General features: G+C 47.7%; 2 protein-coding genes across 4 annotated transcripts in view; both read left to right on the top strand.

Annotated features, from left to right (window-relative positions):
• LOC144104728 (uncharacterized) overlaps window positions 1-13,850 on the top strand; it is an 81,965-nt gene that overhangs the window by 37,956 nt on the left and 30,159 nt on the right. The gene's annotated exons all lie outside the window — the stretch shown is intronic.
• On the top strand, window positions 6,442-11,045 carry LOC144104727 (uncharacterized). 2 transcript variants are annotated; one of them, XM_077637885.1, is made up of 4 exons: window positions 6,442-6,837; window positions 7,341-8,034; window positions 8,913-9,063; window positions 10,920-11,045. In XM_077637885.1, the coding sequence occupies exons 2-4, from the start codon at window positions 7,932-7,934 to the stop codon at window positions 11,011-11,013; spliced, it is 348 nt and encodes a 115-aa protein (XP_077494011.1). In that variant the 5' UTR covers window positions 6,442-6,837; window positions 7,341-7,931; the 3' UTR covers window positions 11,014-11,045. The 2 variants fall into 2 exon arrangements, with proteins under 2 accessions (XP_077494011.1, XP_077494012.1); XM_077637886.1 differs by lacking the exon at window positions 6,442-6,837 and having other exon boundaries at window positions 6,860-8,034.

Here is a 13,850-nt window from a genome sequence, read left to right as displayed (position 1 = left end):
CTCCAGTTTATTTTAAAAAATTTAAACCGCGTATTCCTTTATTCAGGCACATACCTCCCCCTTTCCCCCCCTTTCTAGCAATGCTCTTCCTGGCTTGCATCCCCGCTGACAACAAAATGTCTAGGGCCTCTCTCTGGAAACAAAAATCCTGGCTACGTGTCTGGTTTTACTGAATTGTCCCGATGTTCGCAAACCTGCCAGCACTGCAAAAAATTCTTCACAGAGTATGCTGCTTTCGTTGTGTTAACTTCCGTGAATAGTCCCTTTGTCTCTGTTGCATATGTACAGTACATACGTTATCCCCAACACCACCTACAATAACTCTTCATGGTCTCGACCAGCCAGTGTTGGGACGCAGCAAGACAACAAAAACGTACTCTCATGCACCCGGCTTTGTAACCATAGTTAATAATAGTTAATTTTGTATTCCCAAGACATAACAGTCTCAATGTGCCCCCAGGTACTTTGATGCAAATCAACAGAAAAAAATTTTTGGCGCCAAATCGGACAACACACAGCAAGAAAGACTGGACAGACGCCTGTCAAGTCTTTCTTGCTGTGTGTTGTCCGATTTGGCGCCGATATTTTTTTCTGTTGATATGCACCAATTAGCCCCCCAACATGTTCTACTCAATTAGTTTTGATGCAACTTGCTCAGCTCTCTTTGGCAGGCTGTGCAAAGGCCCTTCAAGCTGCTAGCTTTCCGCCTGAAGTCTTTTCATTCTTTTTGAGCTGAAAGCATATCATCATCATCATCATCCTCATCGGCCTGACTACACCCACTGCAGGGCAAAGGCCTCTCCCATGTTTCTCCAATTAACCCTGTCTTTTGCCAGCGTCATCCACCCTTTGCCTGCAAACTTCTTATCTCATCCGTCCATGGCCCTTACAAAAAGTTCTTTAGACAGTCTATAGACTGTCTATAGACTCTCTATAGAGAAACTCCAGAGAACATCCTAAAGCCAGCACAAACCGTATAGACAGTCTATAGAGAATCGATAGATTTATGGCCATACAGTTTTAGTAGACTTGTCTATAGAGTCTATAGACTGTCTATAGGCTATGAATAGACAAAAAGAAATATCTATAGGCAGAAATATCGATAGCAAGACAGCAGAGTTTACAAGACGTCTATAGACTGTCTATACACCATTTTTGTAAGGGCACCTAACCTTCTGCCTTCAAAAAGGTCTTCATTCACACCTCAAGCCTCGTAATACGGGACAAGTGCTGTTCACCCGACAGCATTATTCCTGGAAAGATAAGGGTCCTCGTTCCGTGCTCGTTTAGTTTTGAGCGAGGCGAGACGGAAGCGAGACGGTCGTACGTACACCGATAACCGTGCCCTGTATACTACAGGTCTCCGCTGGGGGACGTGCGAGGCCTCGGCGCGCGTGGTCGGCTCGGCGTATGTGCGCGCAGTCTCCGCGACCGCTTACGTGTGCTGTGCGCCCGCGGTCGACCACTCGATGTAATTGTACAAAGCTACGCGCGGAGCAGATTGCGAGTCCCGGTTCTCGAGCGCCCTCCACGGGCTTCACTCTTCGACAAGGTGCCAAAGATAGCCGCAGTTGCAACTCGCGGCTGTTTGCCCAAAACGCCCTCGTCTCCACGGAGCGTTCCGCGAAGAAGCCGTACACAAACAGTCCACCTCGCCCCTCGGCGTGTTTGTGTTCTGGACACGCCGTGGAAAACGTCGTTTAAAAGTACTTCCGCTCTGATTTGGGACGAGGACTTGGAGTTGTCAGACCCTTCAAAGTGATTTTGTTTCCTTTTTTGTTTTTCTCGGGGTCATCTCGGTGGGAGATTTTCCCACACTGTGAAACATGTCGCCGTCCTAACATGTGGCCGCCAAAGACTTCAGGAATGTGCGCTCTTTAACCTTCAAAAAACAGAGTGAAAGGGTAGGACGAGCAAACGCGCACTTAACAATATGACAGGTGCTCTATGGGTGTTCAAATAGTGCAAGCATACGGAAGTTATCTTTAATACTGGGGCCTTTAACGTATGCGTTTGTGGAACTTCGCTCCCTCGGAGCTCGTCCTCCTGCCTACGGACTTAGTTCAAGTTTAGTTTGGTTTTATGATAAAGGCTATGGGGGAACGCCGTAGTGGAGGGCTCCGGACAATTTCGACCACATGAGGTACTTAAACGTGCACTCACATCGCACAGTACATGGGCCTCTAGCATTTCGCCTCCAGCGAAATGCGACCGCCGCGGCCGGGTTCGAACCCGCGTCTTTTGGGTAAGCAGCCGAGCGCCGTAACCGCTGAGCCACCGCGGCTTACATGGTCCATGACCAGTGCACGCCCCATCAACATGGCTGTCACTGGAATGTCGGCCAGTGTGGCTTCTGATAGCAGTGTCAGCCATTTTTGTTTCCAGTTGACCAAGCTGTTCTTGAAGTCTTCACTTTTCTGCCTCCTCTACCTCTAGGTCTTTCTATGCATACATGACGCTAGTTTGGTGTCCTCTTGGTCAATCCTATCCAGGCGTGCACTTATTACGCAACATTTGAGCCGTGTATTTCTTTGACTGTTTACGTGGGGAAATGGGGTTCAGCATGGTTTTCCTATGCTCTGCTTCTCCCCCCTCCCCTTTCTTCCCTGGTTGTAAACGTTCCGCCGCGCGAGTGTTATAAACCTGCCGCGGTATCGTCCTCATCAATGAACTGAGTAGACTTCGAAAGGTCGGGTTTCTCACAAGAACTTGGTTGGCGATCCTTTTCCTTCTTTATTAACTGTACACTCTACAACCAGAAATTGAGACAGATTTTGGAGATTTATTCCCTTACTCCTCAATATTATTTACCTTCAACGAAGGCATCACAGCGCTAGCGCCGGTGACTAGGTGTGAAGCATCATGAATATGATAGTTCTAAAATGATTCCGGAACTCTCTTATACAACAAGGAAAGCTTTCTTAACGAATGAATCATCAGCGGAGGTGATTTTCCAGCGGGCGACGTATTGGCACCGAATTCGCGAAACGGGAACCCAAGAAAGGAAAAATTCCCCAAAGGGAAACGGGAAAAAAGAAGTCTGAGGGAGAAAAATAGTCAGCCGCAGACTGTTCTCCAACCTGCAGTGCGAAGAAAAAAAATTAGCATAAAAGAAAGCTGCTTCGGACCTCCCGTCACTCTTGGGCACACGCTAACCCACGACAGCGCCATTTGCAGGGCCATATACGCCTGCCGGCGCCCCACTGTTGCAGCGCCACTCTGTGGTGGCGCTGCAGAAACATGAACACACAGGACACACATTCTCTCTCTCTCTCTCTCTCTCTCTCTATATATATATATATATATATATATATATATATATATATATATATATATATATATATATATATATATATATATATATATATATATATATATATATATATATATACAGAGCTGCCGCTGCTTGACGAACCTGGATGACACGCTCACTGGCCAGCAGGTGAGGCCAGGAGTTTCCGGTCAGGACAAACTACGACACTGACGGCAACGCCATCTATCCGAGAAAGAAGTTCCTCCAAAGACCAAAGCTGCGAGAAGAGAGCAATATAAGGAAACAACAAGCACCAAGCAGAAACAAAGACCGCAGCGAATGTGATCGGCCAACGAGATGAAATTACCACACATCGAGAGCATAAAAAAGCAGTGAGGATGGAATGATGAGAGCGGACGAAAGAAGGAAACGGTGGACCACCCAACACCCCCCCCCCCCTTCCCAACGCCTCTGTTCTTTCTCGAATAAAAAGAAAAAAAAACGAGAACGACACAAAAGAAACGCTCCTCGTCAGTCCGAAAGTCGTTCATCCATTTCACACTTTCTACGCGCTTTGTTCCTGCCCCGAATGGCGCTTTTCTCCCGTGTCTGGGATCACGTTTCCTCTTTCCAGAAAGAGGGAGAGGGGGATGGAATGGGGACCGAGGGCTGAAGGCAGATCGGGCCAGCGGTCCGTCGGGCGTATCGGCTAAAGAAGAAAGCGTTTTAGGGAAGAAAATGGGGAACGAGGGAGAGGCAGGCAGAGAAACTGCGCCAAGATGGAAGAGGAGGAGAAGGAGGCCGCGGGAAAGAAGGGAGGCGTCTAGGGTCGCGCCGCGGCAACGCGGCGAGCAAGCAGAGGCGCTGCTACAGTGGCGTCAATACATGGATCGTACAGGATCGATGGGAGGATTTTTTTTTTCGCGATGGAAGCCTTCCCCTCCCTACCTTTCTTTCCCACAAACGCCACGCTTTCCCTCGCGGTCTACTCGGCATTTCTCGCTGCCCGTCTTTTTCCTCGCCTAGACCGCTCGCGCGTCGCTTCCAGCTGAGTTACCTCCTCTCCGTGCGTTGCCATGGAAACGCTCTTCCCAAGATGGTGGCCCCGGTCCCTTCGTCTCCACTTCCCTTCTTTTCGCCTGCTGCTATTCCCTCTGCCTCCTTTCCGGTGACTGCTATACTCTAGATTAAGCTCGAGGAAAAAAAAGGTAGCAAAACGGGGAATCGCAAAAATATATACACACATTAACGGGCGAGGTAGACGGGTCCCGCAAAAAAAAAATAGGGAAGCCTATCCCGAATTGCACATCTCTCCTCGGCACTCCTTCCCTCCCGTTGGGAAGAACGGAAGATGGAAAGGGGAGTATGAAACGCGACGTGGAGAATGGGAGAAGATCGGGGAACGCGTATAAATAACAAGACAGATTAGGCGGCGGGCGCGCAACGTTCAGTGGGAAAGAAAAAGGATGCGGGGGGGGGGGGGGGGGAGGGGAGAAAGGGACGCGATAGCGAAGAAAAAGACAGCTCGGAACAGAGCGATTAGCAGATTGCACGCACGCGCGTTTCATGCGACGAGCGACGGACGGTCGTCCTCGTCGACTCCACCGGCAGACAGGCGCTGCAGAGCTTGCCACGCGCCGATCGAACCAACTGGAGCGAGCATGGATTTGCCTCGGTGGCGCCACGGGTTGTGCAGAGCTTCATTTCGCGTAGGTTTGTTGGTAACGACGTACACAGTGCCCGAGGAAAACTGAGCAGAGTGAAAGGACTTTTTGAACCTAAGAAAACGAGCAGCGCCAAAGCATGCAACCACAGACGAAGAAAGGACAAGACACGAGCGCTGGCTATTAACTGAATTTTATTGAAGGAAGGCACACCTTAAATAAGGCGAGGAACAGGGGTGAAGAGGAGGAGAGCGAACAATCGTGAAAGATGACAGCAATAATAATAATAATAATAATAATAATAATAATAATAATAATAATAATAATAATAATAATTGGTTGTTTGGGGAAAGGAAATGGCGCATTATCCGTCTCATATATCGTTGGACACCTGAACCGCGCCGTAAGGGAAGGGATAAATGAGGGAGTGAAAGAAGAAAGAGGTGCCGTAGTGGATGGCTCCGGAATTATTTCGACCATTGACAGCAAGCCCAAGCAAGCAACTAAGCGTAAAAAGTCAAACGTTAGCTGCTTCTAAAAAGTCGACCTCTGCTGCGACGAGTGATAATGAGGGAGTGCTGATGCAAGTGTCGCCGTACCTCTTAATATCATGTGTGCTTCCAGGCTAACACGCGCAGTCCTGTCGGCACTCTTACTTGAAATCCTAGTCTCAGCCAAACAAGCCATGCACCCTCTGCACTTACGTGCGCAACCAAATGTACGTACTTATCTTCTAACTGACTTAAATTATGGGCACGTTTCTTTGGAGGGCTTCAAAGACTCGACGATGTTTCCACAGCCGGACCTTTCTTTTTGAGCCAAAGCGACTTTGCCATTCTTGGGCCTTCAATTTGCGACGTCATGGGTGACGCACTTCGCTTTACGAGTCCGCTAACAATTTCTGGTCTCTAATATTTTCGCTACAAAGAACAAGTACATCACTGATGGCGAGGCTGAAGAGTCTGGGTAATGACGGTTGAAAATATTACTACAATAATCAACGAATTCATAGTTTGCCGTCTTCTTAAGCAAGAAGGGAGGGCGACTACTTGAAGCTGAGTTCATTTTGCAGCTGGAAAAATCAGTGCATGACGTCTCCGGAAAATTACAGCTCGATCACTCTGGCAATGGCGTACCCGTTTTCAAAATTATAGGACTTCCTGTGCGGCCTCTGCAAAGACCTCCTTCAAATTGATTTTTCGAACTGTTTTGCCCATAACCTAGGGTTAATCGTGTTCATCCATAATATGACTCGTGTCAAGACTCGTCGGGTGTCCATTCCAATTTCAACTTATATATAGTTAACAACAGAGACTTTGAAACAGAGGTGTTTGTTATGCTCGAAAACTGCTGACATCCTTTCCTAACATTACAGACTGCGCTCTTGATATTTTGTTACACCTGTTTACCAGCTCCCACCACATCGCTTCTCTTGTCAGATTTCTGGCTGCGGCGCCTGTTAAAAAAAACGCTCTGAAATTGCCGTAGTGCAGACACGATTAAATAGCACGCAACAAAACTGCACTGTAAAAACAAACCGTCATTTTGACGGCCACTTTTTTATCTATTTTGACGAGCCGCCGGCGTCAAACGGGAAAGACGGAGACTTCGCCGTGAACGAGCGGGCGAGGAGAAAGAGACGGAGAGCGCAACACAAAACGAGAAGCTCTATTGGCTGGCGCGTAGGGGTACGTCATGTGAGACGTCGCTCAACGCGCGCTTCCGGCCCCCGCTGTCAAGGAAGGAGTCCGGTTGTCGTGGTTCCCTCTCGCTTTTCTTTGTGCGCGCTGCTTCTGCCCGGGTGTGCGTTCTGCATTTTTGCGCCATTTTGCCTTTTTGTGTGCGACGCGTTGGAAGGCCGCGAAGACGCAATCAAGGAACGTATGGGCTGCAGCCGAAAATCAACTGCAGCGGGTAGAGGTAAGTGTTCTGCTTATATGCTTCGTTCGTGCAGTACGCGTTCTGTGCGGCACATAGCTACGAGGAGCACGCTAGTTCTCACGCGTAATGTATACACGCACTGATGGCCGTGGGCCCGAGATTGCCGTTCAGAGACATGCTTCTACGTAAAGCGTGAATCGCGGCCTCATGGTTCAGCCACGTGCAGCGATTTTCAGGGGCTGCGTGCGCCCACGTGTAAAGAAAAACTTCCTGTGAGGAACACTGAAGCGTACGAAGAGCATTGGCGCACGTTAATTGAAGAAAGTCGAAGAAAGTCGTTTATAGTATCTCTATCATGCGGGCACATACAATCGCGATCGAGCCTGACTTTCGGTTACGATTACTGCTACGCGGGCCAAGGATCGAAATCGAATTGGTCGAGCTCTAGCGCGCCATGCGCCTCTGTTTAAATGCAGAACACCTTATGAATGGGCTTAATGGGCAGTAAAAATTGTCGTAAAAACCATTTTTTACATTTTCAGTTGTAATTCAGGCCAAGACATGTGCTATGACTACCATGCTGGCCATCTGCAGCTCCCTTGAATTCATGGTGTCGGCACTACTGTCGTAGGTTCGTAAAAGTATTCGTCAATAAAAAGCAGACTACTTTTCGTGCACTGATCAGCTTTTTTCTGTTTTATTTCTTACGCTCTCTCTTTTTTGTTGTTCCTCGCTTCCTGGCACACCGAGCCCCATACGTCGGTGTCCGGTGGCGATGGGGCAGCTCAGTGTTTAGTTCGTGTACTGATAGTGTGCAGTTTCATTCTTGTATAGCATTAAGATATGGGCCTAATTATTTCAGCAATAGTTATTTCCAAATAAATTCTATTCATTTTTATAGCTTATTGCCTATAAGCCTCAAACAAGGGCCAAAAATTTCTTTCGACTGGCGTATCCATTAGCTGGGAATTATTGAATCAAGTAAATTTGTAGTCTTGTAATTTTATACCGCATTTTCATCCATTTCTGCTGAAATGATACTGTACCCGAGGTGTAGAAAGTGCCTTGATGACAGCAGGATCGTTGGAAGTATGGTTATGATTTATTATTGAGATGCATGTATCTGATCACTGATGTTTTCTCTGGAGTCTAATAACATGTGGCTTGTGAATTCCCAGCATGCAGCTGAAGGGGGGCTGGAAGGACTGCCAACAACTCCGCACCTTGCTGTGATTGGTATGTATTTGTCATTTATAGAACTTTGGCTCAAAACATGGCTTGTACAGCGTATTTTATTATTCTACGATGTAACCTGATTTTGTGTAACTTCACTCTACTTAGTAGGACATATTCAAAACTTAGGAATGAGGCTAGCCCTGGATGAAAGGCTTAATTGCTGCTTCATCTTATGTATGTACAGTTTGTTTAATAATTAAACATGATAACAATGTGCAAGTTTGGCCAGTAGTTTTCCATTCTTATTAGAGTGTACAAAAAATTTGGAACTCAGTAGCAGTACTGTTGATAAGTGGGGAGGGTGGGGCAATCTCCGCACTATAAGGTGATATGCCAGAGTTCATCGAGACTAATGTGCGGCCTTTTGACTTGCCAAAAGCATGACGTTCTGCTAGAAAGCATGAACGAAGCTGAGCTTGGCTTTTCTCATCAATGTCATGGCAGGCTAGGTACAAAATGGAGGGCCTTTGAAAAGTTGCCTCGGTGCTTGCCCAAGTTTCGTTACCTCATCACTATTCCCCATTATTTAAAAAAAAACGAAGTATTCTGTCGACAAAGTTAATTCTTTTTTGTCGTGCAATATTTGTAAAGCTTTTTCCATAAACAAGTTCTATGTAGTATGTTTACATGAAGCAAGCATCTTCAACAGATATAATTAGTGGCGTGTAAAGCACTGATAAGGGAGGGCATGTTGCATGTGTCTGTCTACTGCCAGGGTACCATAAGGCCCAGCAACAAGACCCAGTATGGCTTTTTACGAGTACATTTGAATTCGGCTTCTCTCAGTGGACACATCGAAGGCCATAGAGTTACTCAAATTATTAGATCACCCCTTTAGTGGGTAGCGTTTGCGTGTGACTAATTTTTTTTCCTTGCAGGATCAAGCATGGGGGACATAAAGAAGATCATCGTTGCAGTGGATTCTACAAGAAGTCTTGAGAAGGCCATGGGCCTCCTCCTTGGTGCCTTCTTTGTGTTCAACGTTGCGTACCCTCCCGAATGCCCCCTCACCATGGAGCTTTTGCAGAGGTAAATGAGTGAATGTGGATGATGCGTTTGATAAGCAATCGGAATCCGAGGCAATAGTGTGAGCAGCAGGCTTCTTTTTCCTGAGGAAAGGCACTCGCCCTCCTTAGCCAGTGCCTGCAAATGATCAGTTCTGCCCTGTTCCCCTGAAATTCTGATGTCGTCACATACATTCCTCTCGTGCATTTCTTCGTTCTCTGGCACAGCACCGTGTTGCTTTTTTGGCACACCTGTATGGTGATTTGCCAGTCACTGGCGTCTTTAGAAAGTAGAATGGTAAGATTATTGACATAGTGCTGCTTGCCAGCAGTACATGCTAACAAGCCTTGCACATTGGCTAGCTCTGGCAATTGCGAGATGAAGGCCGGACTTTTAATTTTAAATTGCACCCAGTTCTGGTATTCTGACACTTGCAGAATTGCGGATTTGATCATTGTCATGTGATGAATGCACAAGCCTGGCAGTTTGCATTGCCTAAACTTGGTCACGTGTCCTGTGAGTGCATCTAGATAACACTTTTCAGTGTTTTGCTTATTTTTTTGGTTGGCTACTGCAAGAAAGGGGCTAGAACGAAGAACCAGATAGGACGGGCGACTGTCAATTATTGCTAAATGTAATGTGTGCAGCACTTTTATAAGTACCGACGTCGGGAAAAGTAGGAGCGAGGATTAAGTGTAAATGCAGTTATTTTAAGTCGCTCTACTATGTATCGTGTCCACTGGCTAATGTCCTAGTGCAACATTACAGTGTGTCTGACTATGGGTTGCGTCCACACATGTGGCAAGTTGCCGGATGCCTCTCTGCACTTTTACAGGCCTCAGGTTCCCTTGTTACCATTGATGCAGTGCTCGCTGTAGCCTGTGTACAATCAGCCCCGAGAAAGTAGAGCTCTCTACCTCACCTTCTGGGCACTCAACAAACCTTTTGCAATGATGAATGTCAGATTTCATTTTGCATTGAAACGGGAGACGTGACACATAGGCAGGACAGCTTCACAGGTACTGTCACAACCATTACATGGCACTTTCCCCTTTCACCTGGTGATCTTTTAGGGGCTGGCAGGGTTATTAGCCCCTTTCAAAAAAAATTATGCTGTGATCCCATATTTGTCCAGAATTGCTCAGTACTTGAAATGGACAGGTGAAAGAGCCATCGTGAAGTCTGCTATGTTGGCACCTGAGAAGTTGGCCGCCCTTTGTGTCAACAGTTGCAGTGTAAAAGAAAAAAAATTAAGACATTCATCATCGTGACAGGTTTGTTGATTGCTCAGAAGATTTCAGGTGTGAAATTCCGCTTATTTGTGGCCAAGGGCACAGAAATTAGAATGAGCATTGTGCAAATGGTAAGATGATGAGGCATGATAATGAGGTTTTTAAATGTATGCATGGTTGCCACATGTGCAATTGCAGCCTATACCTGGACATCAGGGTGTTACATCAATACTGACCTATGTTTGCAGCTGATAGCTGAAAACACTGAAATGCAGCAAAATGCTCTTGCATAGTTATGGTTTCTAGACTCTGTGTATGGTTCCTGTACATGATGAGCACCTATTGTTACTAGAAATACTGTACGGTGTGTATGTGCAATTGTGGGCTGTTTTTACGAGTTATAATAATGGTTACATTTAGGTACATCATCTATTGTTAGTGCATGTATATGTAGCTATTTAAGCGCACTACTAGTGTGCTCACATTTGTTGCTACCTGATTTTAATCTCGTCTTTCAATTTCGTAATACTGTGTGTTGCAGAAGGTAGTGCAGTTCACACATTCATGGCATTTCACGCGTGTAGGCAGAGTATGTGATTGGCACAGTTTATGGAGCATGGATTTATTCTATCCTCGTTTTGTTTCCAGGTACCTTGGGCAGAGCAACCCAACGAAAGGGCGCGGCAAAGGCAGGGCCTGCGGAATCGCACCAAAGTTGCTGAGCCTGCTGAATGCACTTTAATTTATGAATAAATGTGCAAGTAGAAATGTAAATTTGTTTTTGTTGCATGGTTTATGAGGTACTGCCCACTGCAAGTGACTTTCATGTGGTCAGGTTCACCACACTATATATTGACACAGAATTATGTTGAGACTTGTCGTGTTGGGCCATCATACTGACAACACAGTTGCATTTCATGTTGACAAGCCAAATTTTGGAATGGTTAAAAGCATAGTCATTTCGAAATTACAGCCTGCTATTACCTTGATGGCCAAATGCTGTACTGACAGTTATAGATAATTTCAAATTTGCAAAAAGTCTTGAAGTCATAAAAACAGTTTTAAAATTGACAGCTTGCCATCGCAGACAATCAGTGGTATAATTACAGTTTGGCTATATTTTCAAATCGATAAAAATGACATCGAAGTCGGGAAAAAACATTGTCATTTAGAAATGACATCTTGCTGTAACTGCTACGGTCAAATGCTATCAAATTGACAGTTTGACTATTTCACATTGACAAGAAAAACATCAAAATGATGGAAAAACTGTCATTTAGAAATGATGTTCTGCTGTCACTTTGATGGTCGAATGTCATCAAATTGACGGTTCAGTTGTATTTCAGATTGACAAGAAAGACGTCAAAATGATGGAAAAACTGTCATTTAGAAATGATGTTCTGCCGTCATTTTGATGGTCAAATGTAATCAAATTGACGGTTCAGTTGTATTTCAGATTGACAAGAAAAACATCAAAATGATGAAAAAGCACCGTCATTTTAAAATGACGGGGTGCCATCATTTTAACGGTCAAATGCTTGGAAATAGAGCTGCCAAGGTATTTCCCGTCATTTTGACGGATTTTTTTTTACAGTGTGCACTTCGCTTACAGCTTGCCATTTACCCACGCCACGGAAACAATGAGCAACCTGTTCAAACGCGGTTGTTCCGATAGCCTGGTTATCCCCACTGAATGAATGGAAGGGCGCCTCCAGCGCAAACCTCAAAGCGAGTGGGGTCAGCGTTGCGTCAATTGAATTGTGCGGGTAAGGGGCGTGTCCGGGCGATCTCGGTGATCCAGACCATCGCGTCCTGCTTAACGCTACAAAACGAGATTAGGCGAATCTGTTAACTCAGTCCTGCTGTGCTTACGCGTGCGCCTGTGGGTGTGCATATATATAAATCAACCCCATCTAGCCCCCCCGTGCAAACGCCGCAGTGAGCGACCGTACCCACTTAGTCGATGAAGGCTATCGGGCAGAGGAAAGCGGCGTGTGGTGGTGGGGACCGGATTAACGCACGACGCGGTGTCCGTAAGGGATCTACAGGGGAATTGGCGGAGAGGGGGGGGGTGTTGCAGTGAACCCCGCGACTCTTCCCCCAGGGTTCGGGGCCCGGTCCGGGAGCAATCCTCTCCGGCAGGGTGCTGGCGGGGAGTGAAGGAAGACTCGCCAATTAGCCGAATCGAAAAGCGTCGGGAAGTTGGGGAAGAGCCGATGGGGACGGCGCGGCAGCGCGCCAGAGGCAAGAAAACCCCGCGCCAGCAAAGCGGCAAAAGGCGAGTAGCGGGCGGCAAGTGAAAGTTAAGCGAGCACCGCCGCCGCGCCACCTCGCGGACGGTGGATGAACGCTGCTCCCTCTCCTCCCCAACTCCCTCCCAACCTCCCCTTCCAAACGTCCGCTTCGAGGCGCTGCTGCGTACAGCCCCGAATGAGGAGCAGAAGGAGGAGGGAACAGGGACAGTTAGCTCAAGCCAGAGTTAGGGAGTAAGGGAAGAGATAGAGGGCTCTGGAGCGGAGGAGGAGGGAAAAAGGGGAGGACAGCACGCGTGCGGTATGGGTTACTGAACAGGTCTACGCGACGACTAATGAATTTGCCGCGGTTTTTGCTCCTCTCTGATCCCCACTTCCCTTCCTCCCTTCAGCGGCTAAGCCTACCCAGACCCCCATCTCTCACCCTATTCCACATTCCTCCTTACGCTTCGCCTCCCCCCGCCACCCAAACCTGCGTAGCTCTTCCCGAAGCTGCGCACTTTGGAATTCATGAGTGAAGAGGAAGAGGGGATCCCTATAGTAGCGGAGGTGAACACAGCGCGGTGTTTAAGGGTGGTAAGGGGCGCCCCCTCGCGGCGGGTGGCTAACAGTCCAGCTTCCCGAAAAGGGTGCTCCCGCTTCCTCCCCTAGTCGAGAAAGATCCGCCTCCACCACCACCAGACACCCAGCGTTGTTGGGCGCCAATTCAACTATTTAATAGCAAAAAGCGGGAAGGCGCCGAAGTGCGCACAGACCACACTTGCCCGCGCTTTGGTCGCCTATCCCCCTCACCCATCCAACTGCGTCCCCGAAATTTCGTCGACCTGACAGATGGGCCATGTAAACGGGCCCGTTATGCCGAGCCTGATTGCCGACACGCGGCGGACAGCCCTGTGCGCTCTTCTTTTATGCCTCTGTCATCGCTGCGGCGTTTACGAGGGACTCGCGTGGTGCGCTGTGGGGAGTGCGCGGGGGAAGTGGGGAACAGTGCGGCAATCACGCGCCGCTCGAGCGAGGGAAGAAAGGTTGCGGCAGATGACGCGCCCGGCTGAGCAGCGCGGCCGCGTGGTACTGTGCACGTGAGCAGCGCGTGTTATGAAAGTGGGTGGGGAACGAGGGAAACCGCGGGGAAAGCGACTTCGCGAGCCGTCGCCGAAGTGTTTTTTGGTCGCGCAATTACACGCCTTTTAGCGTCAGCAAGGCCGCGTTATACGTGACTGCGTTCAGAGAATTGCCAGTGGTTTCCGATTGGGTTTTGAAGCTTTCCTATAATTGCAAAACACGGCTAGAGAAATCACAATTTGCACATCAATGGGGCGAGTTGCTT

This window comes from Amblyomma americanum, chromosome 9, assembly GCF_052857255.1.
Source record: "Amblyomma americanum isolate KBUSLIRL-KWMA chromosome 9, ASM5285725v1, whole genome shotgun sequence".
In the NCBI taxonomy this organism is placed as follows: Eukaryota; Metazoa; Arthropoda; class Arachnida; order Ixodida; family Ixodidae; genus Amblyomma; species Amblyomma americanum.
Note: the sequence above shows the minus strand (reverse complement) of the source record. Positions and strands in the feature narration are given on the sequence as shown.

Excerpts from the sequence above, each read along its gene's own strand:
- LOC144104727 (XM_077637885.1), top strand. The coding sequence starts at position 7,932 with ATGTTTTCTCTGGAGTCTAATAACATGTGGCTTGTGAATTCCCAGCAT. Across the intron at positions 8,035-8,912 it reads TCCGCACCTTGCTGTGATTG|GATCAAGCATGGGGGACATA; the intron begins GTATGTATTTGT and ends TTTTCCTTGCAG. Across the intron at positions 9,064-10,919 it reads ACCATGGAGCTTTTGCAGAG|GTACCTTGGGCAGAGCAACC; the intron begins GTAAATGAGTGA and ends TTTTGTTTCCAG.